Source organism: Urocitellus parryii, chromosome 12 (assembly GCF_045843805.1).
Source record: "Urocitellus parryii isolate mUroPar1 chromosome 12, mUroPar1.hap1, whole genome shotgun sequence".
Classification (NCBI taxonomy): Eukaryota; Metazoa; Chordata; class Mammalia; order Rodentia; family Sciuridae; genus Urocitellus; species Urocitellus parryii.
In genome coordinates, this window is record NC_135542.1 from 30110129 (window position 1) to 30125299 (window position 15171).

Below are 15171 nucleotides of genomic sequence, written 5' to 3' on the forward strand. Positions count from 1 at the left end.
CACAGGACAGGGAGAAGGGTCCCTGAAGATACCAAGCACCGTGTCCACGACAAGCTGCTCAATAGCCTGATCTGGTCCAGCACCTGCAGAACTGTGGGCAGATCACCCTTGGCTGAGAGTGCCCGCCTGGGGGGTCCTGTCCCGCAACGCAGAATGGACTCAGGAGAAGGAACGTTTCCAGTTTGGGAAGGGGACTGGGAAGGTGCCTCATGCATTCCTGTTAAGTCTCACATGACTGAGGATGGAAGGTCATGGGCACAGCTGCAGGGCTGCTGAGATGATTTTGTCACTGTCACCGAGAAACCAGAAAGGAGAGAGTAAGTGAAAATGAACTACTCTGAGAGGAAAGTAGGTATGAACCTGGCCATGCTTGAGGCAGGGCCAGGGGTGCCAGGAACTGTGGCTGGCTGGCCCCATTCGTGGACGCCCTACAGTCTCCTGTTTCAGTTAGAATGACTCTGCAGCCTGATCCTCTTCCTTGGTCTTGGCGAAGCACCCCCAGGCCCAGGATGGCCCCTGCTGCTGACCAGTACCACCCACGGGCCACGATGGTCCTTGCCTCTTACCAATACCACCTCCAGGGCCAGGATGGCCCCTGCTGTCGACCAGCACCACCCGCAGGGCAAGTGCACCCTAGGACGGCCCCATCTGCAGGGCGAGTGCACCCCAAGACGGCCCCTCATGCTGCCCGGCATCACCCACAGAGCAAGCACTGATGGACGCAGGTGGTTCCCTAGGGACCAGGACCTCAGCAGAGTGAGGGTGTGCTGAACCTCAGCCTGCTCCTGCACCTCATGCCCAGGGCCTGGGTGGGCTGACACCTGGCAACACTCAACTGTAAGATCACCTGGAGGTCTCCACCTAGCAGGCTGTCCCTCTTCAGGAGGGACCCCACTCCTGTGCCCAAGCCTTGCTGAGTCTGGAAGACCCCACCATGAGGTCCTGGTTTCCACTAGTTTTGCCTGTGTGCGCAGAGGTGGCACGGCTGGGTCCCACCACAGGTCGATGCCCTGTCTCCCTGGCAAGGCCCACCTTGAACCCCTGACCACAGCCCAACATACTTCCACACCTAGGCTGGCCTAGGTCCTCCCACACGCTGTCCGGCACTGGTCTGCAAGGGGCACTGTAGGGGCAGGCGGGAGAGGCAGTGGGCTAGATCTCCCAACACATTCCCAAACCAATGCAGGAGGAAGGCCCTGAGGCCCAACTGCCAAGAAACTCCTGCTTCAGACTTCTCAATTTCAAACACAGAAACCACAAACAGGGGAAAAAATTCTAGAAACAGTGTTTTTTTCTTCCTCCTAATAGCTAGTCCGCAATGTTTATTATCAAGCCTGAGCTGGAACAACACCAGACAAAAGCAGAAACTGCCTCTGGTGCCACCAAGCGCCTGCACTGGTCCTCTCAGTGGCTCTGGTCTGAGAAGGGTGCCTGCTGTGGTGCTGGGGGCACAGCTGGCAGAGCCCAGCCCCAGTGGGGAACTTGGGCTTGGTGGGAGTGAGCTGCTGGACCCTGGAGAGGTGCTCCCAGCCGTGGGACCAGTCTGGTCTGGGCACAGCAGCAGGGCCAGGGCCCCACCCCAGGCACAAGGTGCCACGCTGCTCTCAGCCTGGAGTCCTGGGGCAGCAGTATCCATGTTCCTGCTCCTTAGGAGACCCCAGTACTGGGCTTGTCTGGGATTCTGCTGCCAGGTCTCCTGCAAGAAGAGGGAAGCCCTGGCCCCATGGGGACACAGGAGACATCAGGAACCTCGTTAGAGACCCCGAGATGGTAAGCAAGGATGAGTGCTGCTGGTGCCCAGCCCATGGCAAGCTGCTTTCTCTGCCCTGGAGCTGGAGCTTCTGGTGCTCTTGGGTGAGGGCCAAGCCATGCCTGTGAAGCCTCCTGGTGGGCAGCTGTGCAGCAGTGACCATTGCTACCTCAGGGGCTGCTTGAGCTCAAACAGGCCTGTTCCACCCTTGACGACCTTCCCGACCACGAGGCAGGCTGAAGGGGACCTCAGCTCGTCATGGGACCCTGCAAGAGACACGAAACCCATTTCAGAGGGCCGAGGTTAAGTTGGGTGTGAGGTGAGGACACTGGGGACTTCACGTGAGGTGGTGTGACTGGGCCCAGGACCTTAGTCCCTGAGGTTGAGGTCATGTGTGTGGGTCTGCTCCAGGGGGAGCTTCAGGAAGGCTGCCACCCTCTACCCAGAGCCCGCCCTCGCATGTAAGGTGCAGTGGAAAGGTCCCCATGCGAGGCCAGGAGGCATGCCTGGCACCAGCCCTGCACTGACCCATCATGGTGGCCTGCTTCAGAAACTGGAAACTGGTCTCAAATGTCATCTGCTGGAGAGGGGAGGAGTTCGACTGGATGCCAAAGCGATTCAGGGGCTTGTAGACCCCCTCGAAGCACATGTAATCAGCAACCAGGGAGAGATGGCGAGGATCGACGGCAATGCCTGTGGTCAAGCAGAGATGGAGGACGCTGGCCAGACTGCCTCCAAGTCGGCACTGGGGCCTGGCCAACGCTGGGCTCTCCTCAGCTCCCTGTCCCCTTCTGCCTCCCACCAACCCCTGCAGCAGTGTAGGATGCGAGAACCAACCACAGTTCTCCCTGGGAAGGGAGCCCGGCGACAGGACAGGCCAAGCCCTGCAGGGAGCTCCCTGAAGAGATGGCAGACCAGACGCAGCCAGGGCCTCGCTGCCAGCACTCTGAGGGGCTGCACCCTGAAGGTCTCCCTAGGCGCTCGTACCATACACGGCAAATACGTCCTTGATCTCCTTCTCAATCACCCGCAGGGCGGCCTCGATGCCATACGCGCTGGCCATGGCATGGATGTCATTGGAGTAGAGGCGGCGCAGGTCCAGCACCTGAGGATAGAAGGAAGGAGTACTGCCCTGACCCCCACCCTTGGAGCTGGTGGCCGGGTGCAGCATGGCAGGAGTCAGGAGAGGCAGGCTGGCCATGCTCCAACTGCTGGCTGTTCACAACCAGAGTGCAGAGGTTCAGGGTGGAGGGACCTCCTTCACTACTCCTCTAACACACCCTAGAGGAGGAGAGCCCCCTCAGCAGACGACTGCACAGGCCTCCTCAGGGTGCACGGCAGACAGGTCGGCCACGGGGTTCTACAAGGCCTTGCCAAGGCCTGTGGCTCCAAGCCTCCTGCAGGCACCCAGGCTGGAGGGGGCATGGCCTCAGCAGAAGCCACTGTCCACAGGAGCCAGGAGGGACAGGCACCTGCCTGGTCCTTGTTCAACACACCCTGCGAGGGAGCCACGTGGAGCCTCGAGGCTGGCTGGGGGAGTGCGGGCTCTTCCTGCTCAACCTAAGGCTCCTCAGACTTTGGAGAAACCCTGGTACCCATGAGCAGGCTGGGGGTACCCAGGTGAGCAGGGCAGCAGTTTCTAACAAGTACTTTCAAAAGGTTGTAATTTCAAGAAATAAAATTGTACTCAGACGGGTCTGGGAAACTCGGTCTACTCAGCAGGCTGAGGAGGGGCGTGCCCAGGAGCCCCAGAGGGGGCGAGGGCGCACACGGGGTCCGGCAGGGGCACAGTACCTCAGCATACTTGAACAGCTCTGGGAGGTTGATCCCTTCCGTGCTCAGCATGAGCTCCTTCCCGTTCCTACTGGAGGTCGTTTCACTCAGGAGGCACCGGGTGATGCCCCTGGTGGAGTAGACCACGGTGCTGCGGGCCAGGGACGCAAGCAGCGAGCCCATGTCAAAGTTGGCCTTTACCAGAGGCAGCTTCATGGTCACCTACAGCAAGAGCAGAGCTAGGTGGTCGCTCGCAGCCCCTGGCGTGGCCAGGCAGGGGATGGTGCCTGGCCACAGGGCGCTGAGCCCCACCACCACGTTCCTGCAGGCCTGGGTGCCTGCAGGAGGCTTGGAGCCAGAGGCGGCCAAGACTTAGGGGCACTCAATTGCACCCTGCTGCCTCTCAGTGGAACCCCTCAGCTGGACCCAAGGGAGGATAGGGACATCTGCAGAGGGGTGGTGGCCAGGGTCCCTGGGGGGAGCTGATGGGTCCTGCTGCTGGGGGGAAGCAAGCCTCAGTGTCTGGGGGACTGCGCAAGGGCCCATGTGTAGAAGACACCGTCCCTGAGCCACCAGAGGAACGCGTGTGGGCCGTGCTTTTGGGTAGAGGTCTGTGTCACTGCCAGGTTCTGGAAGGGCCCTGGGACGAGGCCTAGAGACCACAGGCTCTCAGGGACTGTATGCAGGGGGAGCCCAACCATGGGCTGGGCCCAGCTGGGCGCTGCTGACCTGGCACCACAGGCTCTCCGCGGTGTCATACTGGTAGTCCTCTATCATAGAGTGGGCCTCCCGCACAGCCTGCACTCGACGCTCCACAGCCTCGGCTCCCTGGAGCCCTGAGCAGAGGGGAGGGCTCGGGGGCGCGTCCTCATTGGGGCCCGAGCCTGTGGCCTCATCTGGCTCATGGGCCTGGGGGCCACCTTCACCGTCGGCGTCCCCTTCCTCCTGTGCGTCCTCCTCCTCCCTTTCCTTCTCCTCCTCCTCCTCGCTCTCGTAATCCACCTGGTGGAGACGACAGTGCATGGCTGCCACCAGGGCCCACCAGCCCTGCAGAGCTTGTGCCCCCTGTTGTCCACACTCCCAGCTCCCTTGCCCTTCCCCAGGCCACGCTCAGTCCTCTAGCCTGCCATGTCCTGGCAGGGACTGTGACGGGGACTGGCTGGGGAAGGGGTGCGCCACACCTGCACCATAACAAGGAGATGGCCTGACGTCTGCCCAGGGTTCCCTAGTTCTGGGGGTTTCCAGCACGACACAGGGTGAGGCCTTGGAGCTGGGGAGAGCCCTGGAGTGTCGGGAATAGGGCCTCACCATGCTTGCCTTAGCCAGAGCCTCACCTCCTCCTCCTGCTTCTGCTTGCGCTTGGCATCGGAGGCGTCAGCATCCCCCTCCTCGGCGTCAACATTCACGATGTCCCCTTCCTCCTCCTCCTCCCCTTCCTGCTCACCCTGCGGTTTGGGGCAAGGAGAGCAGTGATTGGCTTCAGTGCCAAGCGCCCTGCGGATCCATAGCCTCCGGCCTCCTCCTACAGCTCCTCTGGGCACCTGCTGCCCTGGGGGCCAGCCTCCTCCCTCATCTTCACCCCCTCACGCACCACTTCAAAGACGTGCACTTCCCCCTTCTCATGGTCCTGGGAACTGAGCCCAGGGTGCTCGACCACTGAGCTGCAACCCAGCTCTTCTGCTCAGACAGGGTCTCGCTGAGCAGCCCAGGCTGGCTCCAAGTCAAAGGCAGAGCAAAAAGAGGCCAGAAGAAGGACTTCAAAGGCTCAGTGCAGGCCAACACTTAACGCCCACCCTCAGGCTCCTTGAGAGCAGAGATGCGTGTCCCCAGGCCCCAACCTAGGGCTGGCCGGGACCATCACATCCGGGAATAAACGTGGCTTGCTGGTGCTCAGAGACCAGCAAAAAAATGCCGAAGACCAGCCTACCTGGGGAAGTGCCCTCAGAGCACTGAGCAGGGACGGACCTTCCCGGAGAAGACTTCGAGCCTGCCAGCGCCCAGCCCTGAGTCTGGCTGCGTGGCCCCACTCACCCGCCTTGTCTCCGACTCCCCCGCGCCTTCCAGGTCCTGCTGTGTGGCTCTCCGAGTGTTCACGCTTCTGAAGCTGGAGTCCTTACTGTGCTTCTTTCTGACGGACTCCATCAGGAGCCTGAAGAACCTGTGGTGAGAAGGCGGCCACACGCCTCCATCAGCACCAGCATGCCTGCCCTCCCCTGACTGCCAGGCAGGAGGTGAGTGATGCCCACAGGGACAGCACTCAGCAGAGCCAGCCTCTCCTGTCCGCTCGCTCTGCCCTCATCTGATTGGCACTCAGCATGACAGGAAGCACCAGCCCCAAGGCGATGGGCCTGCTCTGCAGAAGGTGCTGCTGGACCCAGTGTCACGGCTCTGAGGTGACACTCTGCAGGCTTTCACTCACTCCCTGCACACCTTTGCCAGGGGAGCCCCGGTGGCTTTCATTTAACCAGGATGCCAGAACTGGCCATAGGTCAGGAAGCCAGTGGCACCAGGACCTTCCCTGCCTCTCCCCGAGCAGCATCTCCAGAACACACTCCGACCAGAGGAGCTGCTCCTGACTGCGAGAAGGAAGGCCTGGGACAAGTGACAACCTGTTCTGTGGCAACCAACCATGTCTATAGGCTGGAAGCAGGCCAGTATGACCAAAGTCAACGGTCACCCAGAGGCTGGGGCCTTGCCTCCAGTCACCACTTAGAGGGTCCCTCAGAGCCTTGCCTATCCTGTCCCCACAGGAGCTTTTCATCAGACCACTGAAGCACACCCAGCTGGGGGACAAAGCCTGCACATCCAGCCAGGGGTCCACTTGAGTCCACCCTGAGTTGGCCCAGGGCATGGCAGGGGTGGCAAGATGGGCTCCTGGCCTGCAAGGAGCTTCAAAGGCTGCTCTGCAGAGCAGCAGTCACTGCGTCATCTCTCAGGTGCCCCTGAACTGTCTAGACTGTGGTGGCCTCAGCTCTGAAGCCACCTCCCCAGAAGGCTGCTAGCCTCAGCCCCAGGTGTTGTGGGGCCTTGGCTCGCAGCCCACCTGCTGGAGGCACCACTCCTCAAGGCGAGGTGGGACTGCCAATGTAACACCTAAGCAGCCTCCCTGGCCCCAGCCTGAGCTTAGCCTCCCTGACCTCCATCCCCGTCTCCAGCGACCAGGACTGGCTGAGGGAAGTGGACGGGCCACCGGGCAGCACGTGGAAGGCGTGCTACAGGACGTTTTCCTGGTGTGCATATGCTCTGCCTCTGTGACTGCCCAGAGCAAGGGAAGCGATGGCCCGTGGTGACAGCTTCCAAGGTCAGCTGTCAGTGAGCAACTGAAAGGAGCCTCCCACCCCACACGACTGACAACACACTGGGAACATGACCCTCGGCAGTGTCCACAGGGGCCTGGCTACGGCCAGCACTGCTGCTCGGAGAGTCAGACTTAGCAGAGACACCAGCTGGGACAAGAGGCCAGCGTCGACATCTCTCTGCTTCACCCTTGGTCTGCCTTCCAGACGGTTCTCAGAGTCTCCAAGCAATAGGCACCCGCAGAAAGGGCCACTGCTCAGGCATCTCCCTCCAGGGATGCATCCCTGTCTTGGTCCTAGAGCTGGGAGGGGAGGGGAGGGGAGAAGCCAAAGGAAAGGGGGAGAGGGAGCAGGGAGGAAGTGGAGCTAGGAGGGCAGCCCCAGGGAGGCTGGATCTTCTGAGTGCACTCGTGGCCCCTGGGGTGTCCTGAAGGCTCTCTGAGGCGGTCATACGGCTGCATCCCTGCAAACCGCAGGCCAGACACAGCCTGCTCCTTCTCTATCTTTGCCGGAGCTCCTCTGCTGGAGTCACCAGGACTACTGCCCCTCAGAGTGCCCGCATTGGCCGGGTCCATCACAGCTTTTCAAGTGCACAAGAAAAACCCAACTTGGAGCTCAAAAAAATCCTTCACTTCTGAACAAAGCAGGGCCGTCACTTACAGGAAGAAATAAACACAAAAAACAAAGCGTGATTTACACTCTCCACTTCCAAGAGGCACCACCAGCAGAAGGAGCTCAGTCTGTCCTGGGGAGGCCAGGGCCTCAGGAGAAGAGGGCCGGCCCGCCCACTCACCCTCGTGGACTATGCTCCTAAGTCCCACGTCTCAGAAGAGGACTTCCAGGACAGCACAGAACTTGGCCATACCTGCTCCTCTGCCGATGGGCAAACTGGCAGGCTGGAGCCTGCATGAGGACTGCCTCGCGGAGTAAGCCTCCTGCCCGGGGAGGACGCTGCTGCAGGGGACGCCCAGCCAGGGACTATCCACAGGGCTAAGCGCACACCCAAGATGGTTATCCCCACAGCCCCTGCCCTGAATGCCACATGGCCAGTGTACAGGGCCACCTCGTCTTTAGGGCACAGGGAGGTGGGGGCCGAGAGACAGAAGAGAGTGGGTGGAGGGCAGGGAGCGCGCTCCTTTGCTTGCCACTGTCTTACACGTGAGAGCAGCTCTGGGAGCACCCGGGAGAGGTTGGGGCTAGAGCCAGGGGCTAAGTCCTGCCAAGACAGGGATCTGTGTAAGCCTAGCAGCCTTCATAAAATGGGAATTAGTTGGTGGTATTTCTAAAAGCAAAAGTATGTGATCATATCACCAAGGAAAATTTTAAAAGGAGGAAGGCTTTTTTGTTTCAAAAATCAGAAAATATGGCCACGTCTGGCCTGTACCTGCAAGGGATAGCCACTCACTAAGACAGCCTGCACACTCAAGCCTGCATGGGCCTGTCCTGACACCAGCACTCTTGGCATATGGCCTGTGTCCTTCTCTCCTTCATCTGATACAAATATGTACACATGCTATTTAGTTTTGCAGTCTGAGAGATCCAGCCTACGCCTTTCCAATGTCCAAGGAAGTTCATTCCCGTGACCATAAGGGGCCAGAGGCTCTCTGTGATACTGGTGGCAACCCTGGTTACACAGGTGGGCTTCTGGGCAGCAAGGCACTGCTGGGTGCTCACCAGGCCTCGCTGCTGCGTGCACCCACAGCCCACCCAACACCAACACCACGCTGGCTCCTCCTCTCTGCTGGACACAGTTCCACGTCTCCATGCTACAGTGAGACGAACTGCTCCCGCCCCTTGGCACAGGAGAGGACCCGGGTTCAGGGATTATAAGGGCCAACAAGGTCTTTGGGTCATCCCCACAAGCCAGACTGGACAAGGGTTCCAGATTAAGTAGCAGGGCCCGCTCTTTTCCTGAACACTTCCTTGCAGGGCTCAATAGACAAATGCACCCCACCCCTGGAGCCCTGGAACAGGATTGCTCTTTGCCTAAGGTCAGTTACAAGCATGGCCTGAGCCCTGACCTCGTTTCCATGAAGTGCAGGATGTCCTCGGGCCTCAGGCACTTCTCCTGCTTGTAGTACTCGTGTGGCAGGAACTGGAACCGCAGCTGGTACACCCGGAATTTGTTCTGTTTTTCACCCATACAGAAGGACTCCTGGACGTCAACTTTCTGCAACACCTAGAACCAGATGGACAGATGGACCTGACTCGTCCCAGCCCCATTGACCACACTGCAAACAGGAAACCTAGTAGGTTCTGGGGCGGGGGGGGACAGCAGCTGGGCCACAGGCCAAAATTCTAAGGAAACTCCAGTGAGCTCTGCTAGCATGGATCCTTGGGGGTGGCGGAAGCGGACTCCAGCAGCTTCCAGAGGACAGCGGGGCCTCAAGGCCCAGGCTCCTGCAGGGCTGGTGAGCCGTTCTTGTGGGGACACGGGGTGCCCTAGAACTAATGGTTATCTCCAGAGCCTCCTGATTCATCCTGCTCAGCACCTGGTAGAGATAGCATCTCTCCCACTGCTGGGACTACAGCCGAGGGCTGAGCAGCTGGGATGGTCTTTGCTGCAGAGGGGACAATTCAGGATGGTGTCTCTACCCTGAGTGCAGCTAGGCTGAGTCAGTTACCTCCTCTAAGCACACCCTGGTGAGCTGCTTCTTCAGGCTCCTCACTTTCCTTAGGGCTTTCTTGGTGTTGAACACGGGCACACTCATCATGGGTGTCTTGATGTTGGCGCTGGCCACCATGAGAATCTCCCTCAACCTGTCACAGAACAAGGGCCCAATTGCTCATGACAGGTAACCAGATTCCTTGTTTGCATGAAGCTTTTTCTAGAAACATCAGCGGTGTGCTGGGATGGGAGTGGCCTTGCAATCTCATTGAGCAATATGCTGAACCAGACCCCAGCTCCTGCCTGCTGTGAGACGGTGAGGGACTGTCGAATCCCTCTCAAGGATAGGGCTGAGCCTAACTCTCACAGGGTGACTGGGACGCAGGGCACTTAGCCAGCCTTCGGGCCCGTCTGGCATGTCCATCAGGCCTCGTTCACTCCGCAGGCTGGAAGCCATCAACCAGAGTGCAGGATGGCGGAATGACTCATGTTTTCCCCTTGCCTGGTGGCTGTCTTACCACAGTGTGCACACATGCACCTGGCAGGTCAGGGTCAGGGTCAGGGTCTACATGGGCGGTGTTCCTGGAGCTGGGCAGCAAAATGGCCCTGTGCAATTCCACAAGAAGGCCCAGAAACCTGAAACAGGACTGGCAGAGAAGCAGCGGCGATCCTCGAAGGCCGAGGTATCCGTCTGGCCACAGAAACCAGACCAGCTCCCCCAGTTCCAGTGCTGACCTCCACTTTGACAAGACCCTGCCTGTCACATGCTCGCTCACTCTCACAAAGTAGCCTCTTCCATAGAGGGCCAGCCCTACACCCTTGTGCCCGCACCTTGGGATACCCAGGGTGACGTTCATCTCGCCTCTGCCTGCAAAGTGGAAGGTGTTCAGGGTCATCTGCGTGGACGGCTCCCCGATGCTCTGGGCGGCCAGCAGGCCCACAGCCTCACCCGGGTCGCAGAGCGAGCGCTGCCATTTGAGATGCAGCAAGGTCCTCAACCTGGAGGTGGAAAGGGCAGGCATGCAGTGGCCATAGTGCCAGAAGCCTCTTTCTAGGCTTCCTAGGTGAAAGATCCCATTAACCTCTGGGTCCTGGCTAGTGACCTTGCAATGTCCTAAAATTACATGATGACGTCTCCAGCTGGGGGTGCAGCACCCGACATTCATGAGAACGTCACACATCCACCCAGACCAGTGACTGCAGGTCCCCTCGGCTCTGAGGACTTGTGGCTCATCCCTTATTCCTGTTTCCCATTGGCATAGTCTGGAGAGGGCCGAAGCCTCCTGGTCCAGACAGGAGAGGTCAGGCAGGTTCACAAGGCACCAGGGCCAAGAGGAGCTCCATTACTCAAGTGGCTGCAGACCACACGGGGGTAGCCATGCTGTGCTTCTGCTGACCACACCCAGGCAGGACGGGGCTTGACAGAGGCGGTATGGGCTGCTGCAGGTGAATGGGGGTGTGCGGCGGGCAGCAATAAAGCTGCACCTCCTGGTAAGTCCTTCCAGGCCCTTCCTGAGCTGCAGGAACAGCCCGGCTGGTGGCTGAGGTAACCATGTCACAGTCCATATGGAGAATCTGGTCCCCAAAAATCAAATCCTCCACTGCTCCCCACCTCCTGGCCAGTGTGAGCTCACTCCTGACCCCGCCAGCCTGGGCATGAGCTTCACCAGGGAAGATGGCCTCAAGGTCCTCAGGAAGCTGGTGGGAACAACCAGGACCAACGTCTATTAGGCACTCCTGGGCCCTTCTGATGCAGTGACCCATCATGCTGGCTCACTCAGCCCATGGGCTCTCTCCCTTTCTGCAGAATCCCTCTGAGCTGAGGCCTCCCCTCAGCCCCTTCATAGGCTGGAGATCCGCAGCTCAAAGGATCACTGCGGTCACGGGATCCACGTCCTCATGGAAAGCTGAGGACAGTATCCCTGGGCAGTGAGTGACTCACCCAGGGCCACAGAGTGCCCAGGAGCAGAACAGACTGACCCTGACTCTTAGCCACGTCTACCCTGCCAAATGGAGCGTCATTTATGCAGACCTCTGTCCCAGCGGTGCCCCTTTCAGGTACTGGTCCAGACGAGAGGAGTGCTCTCTGCCCTGCTCTGGCCAGCCTCAGGGTGTGCTCGGTGCCCTTGTGGTCTCGCCTCCCTCCCTCCTGCTAGAGGCAGCCTTGGAGGTGGCCCTCTTCCTAGGCTGGGTGGGGAAGGGCCTGAGAGGCAGAGCTCCTCCCATACGCACCAGGCAACAAAGCAAGGTAGGTCATCACCTGTCCAGAGAAAGCTCCGATTTCTTGTAACTCTTTTCTGCTTCAAGTGCCCATTCTTGACTGTAGTCATCAATCTTTTTTTCAAAATGTTCTGACACAGACGCCAAGTAGATATCTGGGCGCCAGACAGACAGACTGGGGTCAGGACAAGGGGCCGCCTTCCTCTGGTACTTCTGCCGGCTCTTCTCATCTAACTTGTACCACATCTGCAACACCTGCAGGAGGGCAGGAGGGGTCTCAGCTGCGGGAGGGCTCTCTTGGGGTTCCAGTGGCATGGGGGCTTAAAGGCCCTGGTTCCAGGAGAGGGGAGGGCAAGAGGAGGATGAGCCTGCCTGTGTGAGGTCAGAAGCACCCCGACACTTAACACAAGACAGCCCTCTGTGCAGGGCCCGCTGCGTGACCATGACCAGGGACTCTTTGTCCTGGCTGCAGGCACAGGCAGACCGCCTCCAGCGTTTACTGCCTAACTGCGACTCCTCTATGAAGTCAGAAGGGCAGTGAGAGGCCCAGGAGAGGCCGAGATGGGCCTGCCCTGGGCCAACCACACCAAGGCTGCAGAGGAGGCCTGGTCAGGTCCTCCCACACGGGTGTCCCCAAGGCAGAGAGCCGGCTTCTGGCTCCCAGCTGTGCTCTACCACAGGAGGATGCAGCAGCATAGGGAAAGAGCAGGGAGAGGCCCTGGGCACCATTGCTGTCCCTCCCAGGGTCCCACCAGGGCCCGCCTCCAACATCTGCACCAGCCCAGGAGAACCCTGAGCCCCAAGACACCCTGTCAGAGACCCAACTTACTACCCAGTGAGTGCCACTTGGTCTTGGCCTTGTCACCTCACGTCCTCTTAGGAGCAGCCCCCACCCTCAGCCCTGATGGTGCCCAGAGCCTGGAAATGCTAGGCGCTGGGGACACAGCACCCTAGCGTCACCTGCTGGGCCTCTGGGCTGCGACCATTCCTGTTCTCGCCTTTCAGGTTCAGCGCCCTCACAGCGTCCTGGACCTTCTGGGAATAGCTCAGGAAGGCTCCCCTTCTTGGTGGTCCACTGGAATGCCTGCTGTGCCATTTTTTGATAGCTCTGAAGTGGCGGAGGGCTTTTTTGGGATCTGCTCTGGATAAGACTTCATGGAGGTGCTTGGATCTCATTATCACCTGATGACGAGGACAAAGGACACAGGTACCGTGAGGGACGAGGGGTGGCAGAGGGCCTGAGCACAGCCTTCTGGGGCCCCAGGGAGCCTTCAAAGTGCCCCCATGAAGACGAAGCACCACTGCCAATCAGGGCCTCAGCATGTTAACAGAGCCTCAGCGGGGCGGTGTCAGGAGCTGCGGGCATGCAGGAGGGACTGGCATGCTCAGGGCCCTCCAGGAACAGGGGGAGCCTCTGGGAAGAAAATGTGGGGACAGGGATGGCCCCAGAGAGGCAGGACTCTGCACCCAAGCACTCTCAGAGGGCTTGGCTGTTTTCACTCCCAGTCTACACTATGGGATGCTGAATCAAAGGCAATGGTCACTACTGGGCCACGTGGAAATGAGTGCTGGGCCTGGGTTCAAAGGCTGCCTCTGCTGTAAGATGGGCAGGCTGCTGCCTACCTTCCCAAGCCATGGTGAGGCCGCCCCTGGACAGTGTCCAACGAGCACTGTAGCTCAGGACCTGGTACACAGCACCTGCCTCCACCCCGCAGCTGTCGCACCTTCTCACGTGATCCAGGTCACAGGGCTCTGAGATCCTGCTTTACAGCCCTCCCACTGGATTCCAGAGGCCACACGGCCATGGCGGCACCCAGGGTGCTCGGGCCCTCAGACCCCGAGTGCAGCCAGGGCAGACCCGGGCAGTGGGCCTGGTACTACCTCGTAGTTGCTGGCCAGGAAGGGGAACTGCTTGGGCTGCAGGAACTGCGTCTTGGGGATGTCCAGACCGTCCTCTCCATACAGGAACTGCACCACGCTGCCGTCGCTGTCCCGGACCGTCAGATCGTACTGGACTACCAGCCCCTCCAAGTGTTTGATGATGCACCTGTCAGGAGGCCACCTGAGGGCCAGCTCTGCGAGGGCTGGCCATACAGCCCTGCTGCTAGCACCCACCCTGCACCCCAACAGCCAGCCTGCTTGCAGTGCCCCTGCAGATGCCTGTGCCTGGCCTCCATGGCTCCTGCCCTTCTCTTCCAGCAGGGCCTAGTGCCTCCTCGTGCGCACTCTGACGTCAGTGGGCCTTGGGGCTCCTGCCCGCACATGGAGCCAGGCAGGACCAGAACTGCCTGACCACTCATGTCCTGGGTTTCCTAGGCTACACGTGTGTTTCTGAGTGGCTGGAGATGGAGGCAGAAATGCTGCTCAGGAAGGAGTGGCCGTGTGGCCAAGCCATGGAGCGTGGCCACCGAGCCTGGGTGCACTGAGCACTCCCCATTGGGCACTGCTGACTGCACGCAGGCTCCTCCCCAAAGGCCACTTCAACTCTACTCTCCCCTGTAGCCTCTGGAGCCAGGGGGAAGCAGAAGGAGGGGCAGAGCTGGAGCCTGCAGGAACAGCCCCACCCTGCTGGCCAATGGAGCTCCCTCAAGACCCAGCCTGAGCACTCTCCACTCCCAGCCTGGGTCCCAGCAGGGGGTTCTCTGGGCACAGTAGGTCCCCAAGGGAGGGTCTCTGGAAGGCAGGGCTCTGCCACCTGTCCTGCTGGCTCTTTGGAGTCAGGACTCGTCTGGACTTGATCTTCGACTCCTACATGCCCACCGTGGTGGGATGAGGACTGCCTGTCCCCTTTCTAGGCAGGGGAAGACACCAAAGGGACACCTAGGCCCAAAGGGACACCAACTGCAGGCTCAGAGGCAGGCACAGCTCATTCCCACTCAAGATCCTTGCCGGCACCCATGTCCTCAGGGATGGCAGACCAGTAGGTGGGAAGGACACCTACTGGTGTGTCTGGCCACCCTGGAGAAAAAAGTTGTCATGATCCCAAGAATCGTCCTCAAAGGTGGAAGCAAGGCCCTGGGATGCAGGCCCTGCCGTAGGCACACGGTTCTCACCTCTGCAGATAGCCGGAGCGGCTGGTCTTGACTGCTGTGTCCACCAAGCCCTCACGCCCCGCCATGCAGTGGAAGAAGAACTCCTGCGGGAGAGTGGGACAGGAACACCACAGGTACTGAACGTGCACTTGGGGACCTGCGGCCTTTCCTGACGGGTGTCTCTCTCCTTCCCCAGTCTCCAGGGCTCTTGGCACTGGACAGCTCCAGTGGCCTCTGCCTTTTCCTGCCCATGGCAGGATCAGAAGCATCAGCTCCCATCCTTAGGACAGGACCCCACATCCCACTTGGCACTGTCCGCCCCACGCCCGCTCTACCTTCCACCCCAACAGGCAAACAGAGTGGTGTGGCATGCTCCAAGCTTCTGGAAGCAGCCCACAGTCAGAGCTCATCACCGCTGTCCTCAGCCCACCCCACAGGAGCTGGGGAAGGCAGTGGCTTCCTGACCCCCCTCCTACTCTGTCACATACAGCA

General features: G+C 60.0%; 1 protein-coding gene across 2 annotated transcripts in view; it reads right to left on the bottom strand.

Annotated features, from left to right (window-relative positions):
- Window positions 1-1307: 1307 nt before the first annotated feature.
- The window catches only part of Polr1a (RNA polymerase I subunit A), a 57895-nt gene continuing 44031 nt past the window's right edge, over window positions 1308-15171 (bottom strand). For both annotated transcript variants that reach the window (XM_026409499.1, XM_026409498.1), the window contains 14 exons: window positions 14701-14783; window positions 13529-13694; window positions 12608-12829; window positions 11688-11902; window positions 10259-10426; window positions 9444-9579; window positions 8841-8998; window positions 5555-5681; window positions 4858-4968; window positions 4253-4525; window positions 3545-3745; window positions 2738-2855; window positions 2279-2443; window positions 1308-2016 (listed from right to left, as the gene is read on the bottom strand). In XM_026409499.1, coding sequence (XP_026265284.1) covers window positions 1916-2016; window positions 2279-2443; window positions 2738-2855; window positions 3545-3745; window positions 4253-4525; window positions 4858-4968; window positions 5555-5681; window positions 8841-8998; window positions 9444-9579; window positions 10259-10426; window positions 11688-11902; window positions 12608-12829; window positions 13529-13694; window positions 14701-14783 — 2244 coding nt within the window. In that variant the 3' untranslated portion in view covers window positions 1308-1915. The remainder of the gene's footprint in view (window positions 2017-2278; window positions 2444-2737; window positions 2856-3544; window positions 3746-4252; window positions 4526-4857; window positions 4969-5554; window positions 5682-8840; window positions 8999-9443; window positions 9580-10258; window positions 10427-11687; window positions 11903-12607; window positions 12830-13528; window positions 13695-14700; window positions 14784-15171) is intronic.